The sequence below is a fragment of the Amphiprion ocellaris genome, chromosome 14, assembly GCF_022539595.1.
Source record: "Amphiprion ocellaris isolate individual 3 ecotype Okinawa chromosome 14, ASM2253959v1, whole genome shotgun sequence".
NCBI classification, from domain to species: Eukaryota; Metazoa; Chordata; class Actinopteri; family Pomacentridae; genus Amphiprion; species Amphiprion ocellaris.
Genome location: NC_072779.1, coordinates 17102992 through 17119705, shown reverse-complemented (window position 1 = coordinate 17119705; position 16714 = coordinate 17102992). Strand labels below are relative to the sequence as shown.

General features: G+C 38.7%; 2 protein-coding genes across 10 annotated transcripts in view; both read right to left on the bottom strand.

Annotated features, from left to right (window-relative positions):
- LOC111571749 (unconventional myosin-XVIIIa) overlaps positions 1-2110 on the bottom strand; it is a 57560-nt gene extending 55450 nt beyond the window's left edge. For all 9 annotated transcript variants that reach the window (XM_055017063.1, XM_055017065.1, XM_055017056.1 and 6 more), the window contains exons 1-3: positions 1952-2110; positions 1019-1271; positions 838-863 (exon numbers count right to left, since the gene is read on the bottom strand). In XM_055017063.1, coding sequence (XP_054873038.1) covers positions 838-863; positions 1019-1055 — 63 coding nt within the window. In that variant the 5' untranslated portion in view covers positions 1056-1271; positions 1952-2110. The remainder of the gene's footprint in view (positions 1-837; positions 864-1018; positions 1272-1951) is intronic.
- Positions 2111-9454: 7344 nt separating this feature from the next.
- Positions 9455-14150, bottom strand: LOC111571758 (gap junction delta-2 protein). Its single transcript, XM_023275078.3, has 3 exons — positions 13983-14150; positions 10740-13351; positions 9455-9597 (listed from the first exon to the last, which is right to left on the bottom strand). The coding sequence occupies exon 2, from the start codon at positions 13347-13349 to the stop codon at positions 12234-12236; it is 1116 nt and encodes a 371-aa protein (XP_023130846.2). The 5' UTR covers positions 13350-13351; positions 13983-14150; the 3' UTR covers positions 9455-9597; positions 10740-12233.
- Between the last annotated feature and the right edge of the window lie 2564 nt (positions 14151-16714).

Here is a 16714-nt window from a genome sequence, read left to right as displayed (position 1 = left end):
CTGAATAGATGATTAATGTGAAATGGATTTTTGTTTGAGTAAATCTCTGTCCCAAAATGTAAGTTTTGCCCATGACTTTTGTATTTTTTTAATTGGGATGGGTCAATTACTAAAACTGGAGAAAAATGGACATGTACTTCTGTGTTGTGTCAGACAGGGTTTCTTTCAAAACTCTGAAAGCATCCTGTGGAGTCTTTGATCGGTAGCTTCTCTTTGGAACATTATCTTCTTTGAATCATGCACATGCACATCCTGCTGTTGGTTTCACACAATATGAGACAGTTGGTGACAGTAAACGCCAACAAACAGGGCTGCCAGTACAGACAGTGTAGAAGAGCACTGCTAGCAAGCAAATCTGGATGTGAACAATTCATAATTTAAAATATTTTTTAAAACTACAAAGAAATGTGCTGAGCACAGTTGCTGGATCTCAAGGATTCACTCATGCATTTAGCTGAAAAACACTGAATCAATGTAAAACAAGAAAACTCCACAGTGCACCATTAAAACTGTGCCCTTAAGTCTGATTCCAGTTCAAATCTCTGTATCACTGGCTCTTTACTGTTTTTAAATTGCTATTGTATGGTTTAATTGCAAAAGTGGCCACAAGTAATATGCAATGTTGACTATTAAAACTAAATTCAACTGAGAGAAAATTATCTTTATTGAACCCAAGCTGTAATCCCATTCTCTGTAGTTTTACTGAGAATGATATGCATAATCTAAAACACTGGCTAACAAATCATCATAACAAAGATTAGTAGCTAAATATGTTCAAGCACACAAAACAGTTTGTAGTATGTGAATAACCATCCAAACGCATGCTGCTACACTTACATCTGGCTTGTTCTCAACTTTAACCTACACAGGAGGAAGCAACGCAGAAAAAGATCAAACCACACATTCAGACCAAAGCTCTTCTCTGATAACACAAACTACATTTCACAAATTGAACAAACAACAAGGACACAGATATGAACTGAAAGACAAAAAACAAACATCAAAGCGAGACTTCCCTTTTGCTCCCAGAAAGAAAAGCGTGATTTGTACGCCATGGTGATAGGCCAGAAGTCATGGATTAAGCTGGACGACGTGAATAAGTGTATGGAATGATGAGAGAAGAGAAAAAACAAAGAGAGAGCCGAAGACAGGAGGATGTACTGTGCCGAGCGATGAGAAATGGGAATTTATGGGCGAGCAGTGGGATACTGTGAACTTGTTTTCGGCACACAACAGGTCATACACCAACAGGGCAGTGGGACCATGCAGCACTGAGGATAGAACACATGGACAACATAATAAAATGAAAGGTTTGCTTTTTTCAAAATGCAACAGACAAGTAGAAAACATAAACATGATTATCTAACAAGAGTCACTGCGAACAGGACTAGAAGTCTGTACTCAGTTACCATAAGTATCTATGATAATCTGCCCTTCACCTCAGTCACCACAAAAACAGTTAAATAATGGACATTTGTCTCTTTTGCAGTGATGGCATAAAATCAATCATTATGACTTCCATGCAACAGAAAGAGATGTTGCCAAAAGCAAAAGACACTAAAGCAAAGAATACAAATGATCACTTCACAAAATGAATCAAACATGAAAGTAATTTTCACACTTACACTTCACTCCATTTAATGAACACAGAAACACACACCTTTCAAAAATTCATATAACACCTCTCACAGCCTTTCACTCACTATTTAAACCACAATTTAGTCTTTTACTCATTGAGGAGACACAGCAAAAATGAGTTGCGCAGCAACATGTTTCACCATCTCTGGCCCTGCTTTCATCAGCGTCCACCCCTATAAATAGTTTCAGCAGCAAAGGAGGCCATTCTGAGGCACCATCAGAACCCTAATGGAAGTGCTAAGCAGAGCGTACACCCAGAGCACATCTCACTACTCGCCACACACACAGTCCACCAGAAGCCCAAGCCCATTACCTTCTCTCTGGGCCTGGTTAACCTTCCAATCTTCTACCACTGGAGCAGTGCGGTCAGGGCCAAGACAGGGCAAGGCCTGGGTCTGCTAGGATCACACACTCACTAGCCCTGACAGAGAGATAGGGATGGGGTGGGCAACGTGGAGGGCGGGGTCACAGCCTGCACAGCACGGTGAAGTTGTGGTCTGACTAGTGGAGGAGGGGGGGGTAATGTGAGAGGAGCTGGGCAGGGAGATAGAAGAGGGACAGCTGCTGAAATACAGGGGGGCTATAAATAGAATTTGCATAACCACATCAGTTGCCACTTCTCCCTGCCCTCCCTGGTGACAAGGTAATCCGAAAAGGAGTTTCCCTCATTAGGCAAAATACGAACTTTAAAACGCCGCTGCAGAAATTTAATAATTCTTTTTCAATTTAAAGGAAATAGGAAGCCACAATAATGCAATTAAGGCACTAAGAGATGACACGAATCTTATCTTTATATGCAGCCAATGCACATATCAGTAGAAAAACATGCAAACATACACATATAAAACTCTCAAGTCTAAATGTGTTTACTCAGCCCACACCACGTCTGTGATATTTATGACATATTTGTTCCTCACTATTCCTATTTCGCCACAAGAGGGAGCCATCAACCAATTAATTCCACTGCACTACACAGAAGGTTCTGCTCAGCCACACTACTGACCTAAATTCAAGACATTGTATTGTTTGATGGCTAACCCTAATAAAAGCATAACACCGTGCAGTGACCGTAGAAACCACAAACAACACTCATTTCATGTTGATGTGTAGCAAAGTGTATATGTAAGTTTCAGTCATTTCAAAACAAGACACAGACTAGTAAGATATAACCTTAACATTCCGAGTGTTCTTCCTATCGAAACAAAATGTGTCTTGACATTTTAAAATGAAAGATCTGTCGAAACTGCATTGCTGTAAAACCAGTTGGGTAAAAAAAGCACTTAAAGGCAAATTGCCTGGAGGTAGGCTTTCAGTATCATGCAGAGCAGACGCACAAGGAAAACACGGAAATGTAGCAACAGGCTTCACTCTGTAAGGATGAGCTGAGCAGCTCTTGGAGCCTTCTTATCCTCTTCATAAACTCTGGAAAAAAATTGGACTTCATCAAACAACATTTTTTTCTATACAAAGTGATTAATATTGTGTTGTTGAGCTACCACAGTCAAAATACCTCAAAAGCATCATAAGAATTTTAACTGCTAAATGATGTGTTAGTTAACAAATTGAGCCTTCTGGCAAAAAAAAAAAAAATGTGTACAGATGTGCAGCATTTCTTGCTCATGTTGAGCTTCGAAGTTCACATATTAGCGCTCTGCAAGATCCAGTCAAACATGCAGCCTGGCTGGTCTATCTAGCACAGACTGCTAATCCCCAGAGTCTGTTACTGGGACACAGCAATGTGGCGACTGTTTGTCTACACACGGTTAGTGCAGACCAAAGATTAAGGACTCTATACACCATAGACACTGCTGATTCTGACCCACTTAAATCCTTCGATACCATCATACAATCAAATCAAATCGCAGTTTAATCCTAATTCTTTTAATTATATGCAAATAAGTAAAGTGTGACATACACATTGTATTAAAATAATCTTAAAACACAAACTAATTTTAACAGTTTTATCTTGAAATAAAGATCTTACATTCATTGAGAGAAAGTGATGATTATGGATTCATATTTCCAAATTCTCTATATCGCAAGAAAAGAAGTCAGAAATCACATGAGACTTTTGAACACTATCCAATCCTTTGTGAGCTCACAAGAATCATGGGACATCACATTCTGACGTCCTGTCAAAATTCCAGGATGTGACACAGATTTTAATAGTAGATGTGCCTGAAAATCCCAACTTCTTTCTGAAAGTAGGCCACATGAACATGTAGGAGAAGCAGAATTAAACTCAGGTGTAATCTGACCTTAGGAGAGAGCAAAAAAGGAAACAATGTCTCATTTAGCAGCTGAAGATAATTTACTAATGAAACAAAAAGCACAAAGCAAACTGGAAATATCACTGATGAAAACACAGCTTTTTCAGACCTCAGTTATAATCTCAATTAACCTGCCAGTAGTGAGACTCATTAAAAGTATCACAAGACAAATGACGATTCTCAATGACAGCAGCTCTGGCTGACGGGATGAAGGTGTGTCAAACATCCCATTGACTGACAGACATTACACTGAACATGGCACACCTAAGAATGCCAAGAATCTGCCGTAACTGGAGTCAAAGCAGTCTAACTCGCGTCACTGTGTGTGCCAAGGCAAAAATAAAAAGCACTAAATTATAAAGAATGGAGGACAGACAAAATGACATCCTAGGTGTTGCCTCTATCATGAACCAAACAGCTTTATTCCAGGAAGCCCCACCTCCTTCTAATCCACGCCTGCACTAATACTCTCTGCTACTGTAGAATCTCCCTACTGGAAATGGGAATGATGTCATTTAAATGGGCAGCTTGAAGAGGAGATTACACCATCTGCTAATTTCTGAATTGCAGAAACTGTGTCTGGACTGTAGAAAATGACAGGAAATGTAAGGGAGGAGAGATAAATGAGATAAATGATGTGAGGATGCTAGATGAAAATATGGGAACATGAGGTTAATCGTGGGCGACAATAGCAAGTACAGAGGTCAGTGTAGCTCCTGAAACTACAAAGTAGCAATACCGTGCCAAAAAAATTCACCTACTTCGAAAGAAGGATCAGTTGTATACAGCGTTTGCAGAAACAATCACAAGTACTAGTTAATTCAAACCCTAAAAACTCATCTCTGAGTATTCAAGTGTCATATTCAGAAGTTTTTCCCATGAAAATGTTCCCTTCTTGCCTTAAAATGGCCTAAATGTATCCAAGAATGCAAATGACTGATATTTGGAGCCAATGTAAATTTTCTGTAAAAATTAAATGTGAAAATCCAGTAACAACAGATATAGATGGCTGCATCAGGTCCAGAACAGATTTTTTTTTTTTTTTTTTAATTAAATTTAATTATTAAATTTATTTGATCAGAAATCAGTTTTTAAAATGAATGATACAGGCAAATGGTAAAACGCTGAATATTAAATTTGGTAACTGGCCAAGCCAATAAACTGCCAATCCCTTGTTATTTACGTGTCAAACTCCAGAAGTTGGAATATGTGTTTTTGAGACTCGTATGCTGTAGTTTTAAAGTGGCAATGATTTCTAGAACACAAACACATCACATGTGCATGATAACAAGATCAAAAACTGGAGAAGGTCTTAAAATCGGGGGTGATATTTTTCACATGAAAGTCAAAAGGCTCAGATGAACAGGTCCTCTAACCAATTGATTTACTGAGGCTAGAAAGAGTATTTAAATTGTTAAACATAGCTCTGGGCCTCTCTTCAGAGTGCCTGAAAGACAACAATAAGCAGGTAGACATAATTGTGCCCTACACACCTGCAGCAGGTAATGCAGCAGGACTGTTATGTCATTTGAACAGCTGTATGTCTGTATAGTATGAGCACTCATTTTGCACCTGGTTCAGACACTTAGGTTTACCTGATGCTTCTACTATTCTAACGCAGACTGCTTTTGATAGCTTGGAGCTTTGAATTTAAGTTGTCAATTTGTTCTTCTGTTAAAACCAAGACAGAATTTCCAGCAAAAACGAACCGATCGGATGTGAATCTCTGAAATATATAATGATAAGGTCAAATATCTGCAACACTGTATTCATTACAGGTATGATTATTTAAGACCTTCAGATCTTGTAAAGTTGATGAAATGAGTGAGACTTACATGTGTAATCTGAACAAGTAGTCGAAAACTCAGGATTTATGAAGAAGGGTAGATAGTGAGTAAAGGGTAGATATTAAATAAAACAAATATTTTCAAATAAAATTTAGACTTAAGAGCAGTTGTTCTTATATCTTGTTTGAGCAGCAGCTGTCATCCAATGGACAAAAGCTTCACCTGCTCAACTGTGCAGAATAAACAGAGAAGCACATTTAAAGCTATTTTCCTCTTTACAGGTGATCTACCAGTGAGGCTTTAAATAGCAATGTGCTCATCTCTCAGATGATATTCATGTAGTGCTTGAGACATTTAGATTGGTGAGGAGACAGCACCTCACCTTTACACCTGCATGTAAAGTAAACCGTCTGACTGCATTGTAATCAGACACCTTACAGAAATAAAAGAAAAGAAGAAAACAACAGACAGCAGGCCGATGGAGAGCAGGTGTTTAGCTGAGACCACTGGTTGCTTGGCGACATCACTGTGATGACAAGCCTTCACAAAGTCACTGCTCCTTGCCAACAAATAGATCCCTGTCAAACCACAATTATTCTTTTTTAAAGCTTAGTTACATATAAACATAATGTGATAACTAGCGGGATCTATTGGTGCTGATGAATAGATGCATTTTTTACCTTGGAACAAAACTGGGCAAGCAGCTTACCTATGCATCCACGTTATATGCAGGGCAATTTGCCAATTGATTACAGCTTCATATTAAACAGACAGGCATGAGTGTTCTTATCATGTGAATCTTGTCAATAAAGTATCAAATAAGAGCACCCCCCCCCCCCAAAAAAATAAATTTAAATACATGCAGCCAGCATGCAAATGACTATATGTGCATGCATCACACGTGGTATGTAACTGTATTACAGAGCTCTAGATCTAGAATCCAGATCTTATTATAACTCCCTATAAATAGTGCTGTTGGTTCTAGGTCAGCCTCAAATGCACATTTTCTGCTTTTTCGAATGGCCTGTCTTGATGATCATCAAGATTGGTTGAATGTGGGACAAAGTAGGACAGGGAGACATGCCTCTCCTCCAGGGAAGCAAATGAATCGCGTCTCTGGCTGTGTACACATTCATTAGAAGCAGAGTAGGAATTTCTGGCACAACTTCAAGATGCATGAAGTCGGGAAAGAAATGAACCGTCATCCTCAACATTATGACTCCAGGAAGGCCACAAGTCGAAACAAGTTCTGTTTACTACTAAAGTGTTGTTGGAGTTTGTGTACACATCGATTCTCACGGTTCAACTGAATGTACTTTGGAGCTTCAACAAGTATTTGATTATTAAATTAATCACCACCACTTTGATGATCTATTAATTGGTTTGAGTGGTTGTTTTAAGTAAAAGTCAAAATTTTCAAATTTTAAAATGTGGATTTTTTTATTTTTTATTTTTGGTTTCTTTGACATTAACTAAACAATTTTGGGGTTACAAGCCATTTTTCACCATTTTTAATAGCAAATAACTGATCAGTAAATAAAGAAAACAATTGACAGATTAATCTACAATGAAAATAATTGTTACTTGCAGTCCTAATATACCCTGAAAGAATGCAGGCGTCTCCATCACTACACAAATCATATGTTTTCGTTAGTAAGTCAATTAGTCTATTGTCATTTCATAAGTCTTGTACTTTGTGATTCAGAATAAATCTGCATCTGACAGCTGGCCCAATGTGGTTTGGTCAAAAGGAATTAATTTTGCTGATATGAAACATCAGGAATATGGACATTTATTTATGTAATGCGTCAGAATGATACATAACAGACGCTATACATACTATAGTTTACCTAAGATAAAGCATGCAGCGTGGTATTTTCCTAAGTTCCAAGTGTCTGTGATATCTAACACTATTCTGCTTTTTTATTTTTAAATAAGAATTACAACAGAACATTCCATCTACATGCAAGTCTATCCATATAGTGTGCTAACATCCCAGCAGCACACAACATTACTGCTATACCTCAACTACTAGCATACTGCCAGGGTTTGTCTTACAAACTGTCTAAACTCTACAACCACAAAATGAACCAACAAAAGGCCCACATTTAGGTGTTTGTTGTGCTGGCCAATAAAGAGTTTAACTTGATGCTCCTCTACTTGTTGCACATGATTATCTGGGTGAAAGGAGGTGAATGGGCGGCCAGCCAAGTCTTACAAGACCATATGGCCATGAGCTGTGGTGGCGTTTGGGCCGTTGTTTCCTTCAGCGTCCCATTGTTTGGTGTCAAAGGACTGGGGGGGTAGGAGGGGGATTATATGTACACCAGGACACATTCTCTCTTTCAAAAACACACACACAGACACTCCCCCATACATGCAAGCACCAAATCACATTACCAGTGTCATTGCCGTTCCACCCACGGTTCAGACGTCTTGAAGCTATTATATATGCATTCAAAACTCGATATATAGGAGAAAGAAATACCACAATTAAAGAAAGAAAGGGTTGTTTTTGTAGTTGTTTAGGTAGGTTAGGTGGTTAGAGCATAGTATTTGAATCACAGATGTAGAAATATATACTCTTTTAAGTTCAATGTAGGGAAAAATTTGAAAGAGCCAAATCATAGCCAATTAAAAATCTGAATTTTGAGATGTTCCTTTCTTTCATCAGCCCACCACATAAAGTGATGTTAAGAAAAAAGAAAAAGGACAAACGCAAATATGGAATTTGTTTTTGCAAGTTGGCATCTTCTCACACAATAGACTGGGCATGATTTAACAGAACTACTTACATCAAAGGCATCTTTGTGGAGACCTTGAGTGCTCCTCAGCCAACAGCGGTTCAACTCACTCAGCTCCAAGATCGGCTGCACTTTTAGCCGCACTGACTCTCCAGATTGACGGATCATCTCCACGATTTCATCCCTGCTTTTGTTCTCCACGTTGATCCCATTGATTTCCACCAGCCTGTCTCCTGGCACCAGGCCCACAGCCCGGTCCTTGCTCCCAGCCCCCGGTTCGGCAAAATGCACCACGCGCCGGCACACTCCTCCGTCAGGCTGCCTGTCGAGCATGGTGGTCCTACGCAAAGAGAAGCCAAAATCTCCAGTGTTGCGCCGCTGCACCTCTAGTTCTCTTGGATCTGGGATCGGCGGAGCAACAATCACGGGCAACTGCAGGTCTGCTCCAGGGTAGGTCTTCTCCACCATCTCAGGAATGTGAACCATGATGCTGCCTTTGGGGTTGGGGTGGGCCTTTGAAGAAGTCCACATCTGCCCAGAAGGATTGGAAGCCTCCAAAGCATTGCCCTCTTTGCTGCTTTGGGAAAAACTTACTTTCCTCTGGCCTGCTATGGAATTCAACTTGGCCAGTTCCCCAAATTTAGCTGCTCTCTCCTTCACAGAGCTGCGATGGAGTTCCAGTTCATTTCCCTTCACGTCTTCACCGGAGGTACTTGCATTCATTTTGCCCACATTCTGCTCCATGGTGTTGGGAAGGTGCTCGGCCTCCAGGTCTGCGAGACAGAGCTCCGCGTTGCTGGCCACCTTAATTAGAATAGGGCTCGAGATCTCTAGCTTGTTCCTAGAGCCTCTCTTTGAGCTCCCTCGATTTATGTTGAAGAAGCCTCTACGTATGCTCATCTCCTCCAGGCTCCTCAGCTCTGCCTGGGACATACGTTCCTTCTTGTCCTTCTTGTCTTTCTTCTCCTTCTTGCCCAGGTCCTTCTCCTTCTCCTTATCTTTCTTAATTAGGTGAAACATGCTTGAAGTTTCCTGCAGCTTCTTAGCAATTAGATTTGTTTACAATGAGAAACTGTCAATTTCATAGAGATTATTACAAGAGTCTCATGAATGCACATGAGAGCATCTAGAGCAGGCATGGATGTCCTGAAATGTCATCTGTAAGGAAGAGGAGAAAAATAGGAAAAACTGATCAAACCTCAACACAGTGCAACATCTTGGTATTACAAATAGAGCTGGACTGAGAAACTGGTAGTCAGTTATTGGTCAATATTGTCGATCTGTGCTCATATGTTAAGTATATTTGGAATTTTGACAGATACATAGACAACTTTTTTATCCATATTTAAGCCATCCAAATTGATATATTTTTCTTTACTGTTGGTCATTCTTAGTTTCTAGCATTGGCAGCAAAACACACATTTTGTGTAATTGTCTTGTCTTCTCAGTCAAATAACAAAGTCCACAGTTGAAGCTGAAAGGAACATTTGACATCCTTTCTACATCTTAGGGTTGGAAAACAAAACTACTGCAAAATACTGCATTGCATGAAGCCAGGTCATGAAATGTGCAGTTTTCTTATCATTTTAATCTCACTTTTTCCATCAAGGAAGCATCAGCACTCAATCAACATCAATTCAGGTCAGAAGGAAAGCATATACTGTCAGCTGTGTGTGCTGCAAAGGAATTGAGACCGCCTACTGATCCAATACAGTCTCACAAGCCTTTTTATATATATCCTCTAGATTTACAATTTATTCCCTCAGTTCTATAAAGTAGCACATTTGGACACTAATACATAATACAGACACTGTTTGGAAGAGCTTAGATTTTATCTTTCTTGCTCTCAAACATTTAGCGTCACCATAAAGCGATAGAGAGCATGTGTTGTGTATGACATTCACTCCTGAAGCTGCATGCATAAACCAGCAACCCTGCTTTGCTATTGTGAACCCTTAAACAGTAAATTCGCACTTAATCCACACTTGATCACATCTCCTGACACTCGAGAGGCTTTGATAGAGCTTGAAACAAACATAGTTTACAGTTAGGAGAATATTCAAAGGGCCACATTTCACAGAAAAGCAGGTTCTAAACTGAACTTACTGTACACATTGTACAGCCACACTGTCGCTTTGACAAGTCCTTAGCTTGGCCATAATGCTCTCCCTTTAAGCTGCTTTGCCCTCATTCTCTAGCACCGATGGCCTTTGGGAGCACTTTCAGCAGACAATGTGAAAATGTCTCTAGTGGAAAATAACAACGAGTAAATGCTGATTGAAGCTATGCTAATGACCTACCTGCTTTGGTTCACAGCTGACAGCGTTGGTGTCATACTAGAAGTTTTCGGCATTTTCTTCCTTGGAATTGTCAGTAGGTGCGAGAAATGCACTTGTGATGCGTTCAAATACCTGCCGGTAACGTCCGGCTTTGTGTAACTTTCGCCGGATATACGCGCTCTAAAATGATGCAACAAATCTCATTTTTGTATTTTTCATTTTTATGAAATAGCAACAGATCTATAATAGATGCATATGCTGCAGCAAAAAAATCAACTATTTAAAAAAAAAAAACTTTTAGTAAAATTTAGGATTGTCTGACAACGTTTGCTGTATCTTCAGTGTCATGAGGTAAAACGCAATCCGTCTTTAAGTGTTACATGTGGACCCCATAGACTGAGTAAGAAAGATATTTCTTATTCAGTCTATGGTGGACGCGCTTTCTACAACTATACACTATCTGGGTCGTCAATATTGAATTGTAGTTTTTAATAATTCCAACAGTACTTTAAGGCAGCACGAGGAAACACTGGACAGCAGTGACCCCTCCTGGTCTTTTTATTTACTAAAACCCAAAGACTGCCATACTGTCCCGTTTTGCTTGTAAACAGACTGATACTGACAGTTAAGATTTGATAAGATATTGTTAGGTTCTTCATTTTACATTTGATAATACATAGAATGTGTTTTCTGTTTGTTTATGTGATGCAAATAGTCCCACTTTGTGCATCCCATGCTTCCACATTTTCTGAATCTTGCATGGATTATCAAAATTACTAAATATAAGCTTTTGAATGCTTGATTTATTATGAGAGGTAATTGCTATGCAGGGTAGCATTTTTTAAACTATCTTGTCACAACAGAGAAACTCTAAATGCTCTACTATAGCACATGTCCTGTACAGTTTACACTCCACTGACTTTGCATAAATTTGGCATCTTGTAGCACAGTTCAGAAGGACAGAACCATGAGAATCAGACCACAATAGAGACTTTTAAACCAAATTAGAGCTCTTGAGCATGGCTGCTTAAAAGGATGAATCATGACTGACATTTGATTTGAGTCACTGATGCCTAAAACATTGTCAGCTTATTCACAAAGGACAGTTTATGGTCCTTATTTCTGCAGGGATGTTAGAGTAAGTATAACAGTAAGTGGTGGTATGAATGAACTATAGCAAATACACTGGTCTGACTACATTTAGAGGAACTGTTTCATTAAATGCTGCACTACATTTAACATCAGTACTCCACTTGGCAATAAATATAATCTCAATGATTCCAGAAGCTTATACAAGTCTTTTTTGCACAAGCTGGAATTTTCTGAGGCAAGAAACAAATTCACTTTACCTATAAATTTCTGTATGAAATTGTACCAGTTATCACAGACTTTTAATATTTACTAACTTCATAGCCTACTTAAACAATTCTGTAAAGTAAAAATCCCATATGAGATACACAACTGCAGTCAAAAGTGAGAAAAAAATGGATATAATACAAAGGAAATAGTCTGAATTCAAAGCCATGACTTTTTGCCCCTTCCAATTTTGCCCAAGTTGTGCAGTTTAGCTTTGGTGCGTTCTTTTTCATCTGAATTTCTCTTCGAGGTGCACTCCAGTGTTGAGTCTGTCTCAAAGGAGATGGCCGGCGCCTGGTTTGGGACACGGCTGATCTTGTCCCTGGACACAGGAGAGCTGGTCTGCAGGACAACCCTTCCACGTAAAGAGTGTTTGAGGTCAAGCAGAAGCGGGTTGCTGTCAGAATACAGTTCCACCTGCTCCACGGGGCCTCTGTCCGACTCACAGCACGGACAGCATGCAGAGAACAGGACTCTGAAAATGTAAATCCAGCCAAGATAATGCAGCTCCACAATGTTTAAGATGAAGCAACCAAGACTGACACTGAACATGAAGTTGAGGAAGATGGTCTTCTCCGTTGCTCGGGACACAAAGCAGTCAGTTCTGTTTGGACAGGGGTAGGTGTCACAGCGGAACAGATGTGGAACTTCAAATCCAAACAGGTAGTACTGCCCAATGAGGAAGATCACCTCCATGATGGAGCGCAGCAGCACATGTATGATGTAGATAAGGAGGACTTGACTGGACAGTTGGGTTGGGTCCTTTCCTACTTCTGTCACTTGCTCTTCCAGCTGACTCTCCTCATATTCACCTCCCTGTGAGCTCCAGTCCTCATTGTTGCAAGTAGTGCGACCGGTACCTCCAGCTTCCAGTGCTGTCTCTTCATCTACTCCTATGTGACTGCATCTCTCCATCAGAGGTGAGGAACCCGGCATTACTTCCGTATGCTTCACCTCCAACTTCTCATTCTTGGTGATTTTTTGCAGGACATAAATGATGTAGAAAATAGAAGGAGTGGAGACGAGAACGATCTGAAAGACCCAAAAGCGCAAATGTGAGACGGGAGCAAATGTGTCATAGCAGACGTTGTTGCATCCAGGCTGGAGGGTGTTACAGGTGAACTTGGACTGTTCATCGCTGTAGACGGCATCCCCCACCAGGGCCACAAGCAGGATGCGGAAGATGAGCAGCATCGTCAGCCAGATCTTTCCGATGACAGTGGAATGGTTCTGAACTTCTGTTAGGAAGCGACCAAGAATGGACCAGTCCCCCATTTCTGTGGACCAAAACAGTTAAAATACTATTTACAATAGCCAGGTAGGATTTAACTCAACTGTTTGCTCATAATGTTCCCCATTCCTATGAAGTGAGAAAATAATGACTCAACCGCCTTACTAAGGAAATGGTTTAATGAAACCAGCTGTGTTTACACATGTATGACCTTAACTATTATCTTTATTTAAATATTGACAGAGAAACCAGCAATAAATATGCAGTAAAGCTCGTAAAATAACTTTCTCAATGTGCCATAGCTTAATGTTTATATGTTACAGTCTGGTCTGACCTTCAGTGGAGATTTTTTCAAAGGATTTTTGTTTTTTTTTTATGTCAAAATTCCTTCAGATACAATCAAGATTATTTTATCATGAGAATCTTTATATGTTATCTCTTAAGAGCAAAAATGGCCACCGGTTTTTAATATTGACAAAAAGTGTGGTTACATTCAGCAAGGACACTTTTAAAAGCCACGAGTTTAGGAATTAATTGTTAGGTTAACATATTCATTAACTCTTTAAGTAATTCCCAGTGATTTGTTGTAAAATGAATCATCAAATTGTTCAGACAGGACAAAAACATCATCTGCTTCTATGACGTTCACTATTTTCTACACCCCATTTGGAGCTTACCTTTGGAGAATCTGAGTCGTCCTTAACCAGTGCAGGAAAAATATCAGAGGAAACAATCTGCATAGCTGTATTTTCAAGTGGAGCCTGTTGCTGGACGTTATCGTATCTTTTGAGCTGGATAAGGGAAGAATGGGCTGACCACACATATTCCCCCAACTCTAACTGAAACGCTCATTGCACTGTATGTGAATAAAAGCTTTCAATGTACAGTGGGGACAAAGATTGAAATGTACAATGGGGGCACCTTCACTGAACAGCCATTCACTGACGAGCAGAGAGTTCAAAGAACGTGCTGGAAAGAGTGTGCACAATACTGATTCATGCACCGATCTGTAGCCACTTTAATTTTAGAGCTTAAATACCAGTCTCATTTTCCAGAAGACTTTAATACTTTTTTCATAGTTAGTGCACCTTAGTGATCTTCGAAATCTGATGTGAAAAAATCCCCGGAAGCACCTTAAACCACTTTTCATACCCCTTATGATGAAGGTTTCAGGAATTAGTCATTTTATCGACACCCAGGTGATGAGCTTCAAATAGCACACATTTGCTGTGGAGAAAACCTAATAAGTTTACTGAGATATTTAACAGTAAACATGAAAGAGGTAAAGCACAAGTGGAATAATATTACGAGGTGGATTTTAATAAAAGATGCTACAATGGCATACAATCATGTATCTTAGTTATCTGAGCCTGTAGGACACAACTTGGTGCCCATGAAGGTCATTTGGCATTACCTACTGTTCTTGTAACTCCAGAGGCTCTGTAATTTTTTTTTTCTTGGCTGTCGACAAGGTTTGTGGTATCATTTGACTACAGAGAGACGTCTTGCATTCCTAATATTGTCTGCCTGCATCTTCTAAGACTTATTACTCTGCTGCAACAGAAAGCAATCATCAGTTGTTTATTGATATTCATAGAAGTATATGTCACATCGTGTATTTATTTTATCAGATGGCTAAAGATTAATGAATGAAATCTCTCTGAGACGGATGCAAAACATCATCACAGTACAAGGCAGCTATGATTTATTTCATGGGTGGCCATGTCAGTTAGCACTCTTTCTGAGCGTTCAGTCACTTGGTCATAGATTTTTATCTATGTCTATTTATTTAACTGATAAGACAGCCTCACTGTTTAGAACACACGATCCTCTCAAAACACAAATATATGTGATGTATTTTGGTGTGCATACAGTTTTGTGAAACACATACATGAAATCTAGGGTTTATGGATTAATTAAAATAAATGAATTTATTGTGAATGTGAATCGATGTCACATGTACATATGAAGAGGTTACTTTCCCAAACAAAAAGACACCAAGGTAGAAAACAAACTATAAGTGTGTTGACTCATGATTTTGAGAAAAAACAAACAAAAACAGTAGTGTACAAGTAAAATAAATATTTAAAAACTATCCAGAATGCCTGTGTTATATTCCACTATATTTTGAACTGTCAACTGATGTCTGAATTTTGTGTTTTCTTTTACATAGCCAAAATAAAGACACTTCTACCATATATTAATTTAGAAAAACAATTCACACAGAGTGGTGTCTAAAAATTCACCAGAATGCAGGAAATAAAAGGTCTGACATTAAAAAATTTCTGTCATTGACACATAGACCCCTTCAAGTGGTGCTTTCCGATGTTTAAATAAAACCTAAGCCACTGGGTTTGAAGATGAGAAAAAATAAGAATAGTAATAATAATAACTTTACTTCCAAAGCACCTTTGGAAAAAACAAAAATATAAAGTGCTTTATAATAAAACAAATGTCAAATTAGATAAATAATGAAAACAAATTCAAACAAATAAAGATCCTAAACGTGACATAAACTAAATAAAATAGTTAAGGCAAATCAATCATTTAAGACAACAGTAAAAATATTATGATTCCTGTCACAAAAATAAGTTAACAAATGGAAGTAAAGGGGTTAATACCCGATAGTGTTGTTTATAGTTTGATTTTACATACGTAATTTACATTTTTGGGATTAAAATCCTGAAAAAGTTACATAAAATAACTAATGAAAGTAACACATTACAGACAGCCCTTCATTTGGTTCTAAGATAAAATATAAATATATAAAATATAAATAAACTCACAGACAGATTTTGTAAATTTTGTAACGTGTTTGATGTCGTGCAAAAACAAAAAACAACTTTTCTCTACATACTTGCAATTTTAACAAATCACCATTCTTAATGTGTAAGTCAATAAAGTCATAACATGATGTTTGCAATGAGCATATCAGAAGTAAAATTAGAAACAACTTTTTCATTCACATGATTTTATTTTCACAAATTGGGTGAGGTTTATCATCACCTTGAGCCGTTTACTTAAGTAAATGCAAAATGATGAAATTTTGCAGGAAATGACATATATAAAATAAATAAAATAAAACACTTATTCCATGACGAGCAGCATATTTTCAACACTGGTCTATACGATGTAAGCGGTGTGTTCAGCACACAGGACTAGATTGAATCTATTAGGTCCACTGCAGGAAATTCATGCAATTTATGGGCTCTGTCGTTTTCATTCATCCCTATCCCATGAATGAAAATAAACTGCTACGCACGCAAACTATTTCTTGAGCAGTTGAAACACTACTCAGTGTAGGAAAGAGGACCGACCAAATATTTGCAATGCACAATAAACCGATTTTAATTATTTTTCCTCGTAAAAATAAGACGAAATGTTACTGAAACACAATCATTTCCCAGCC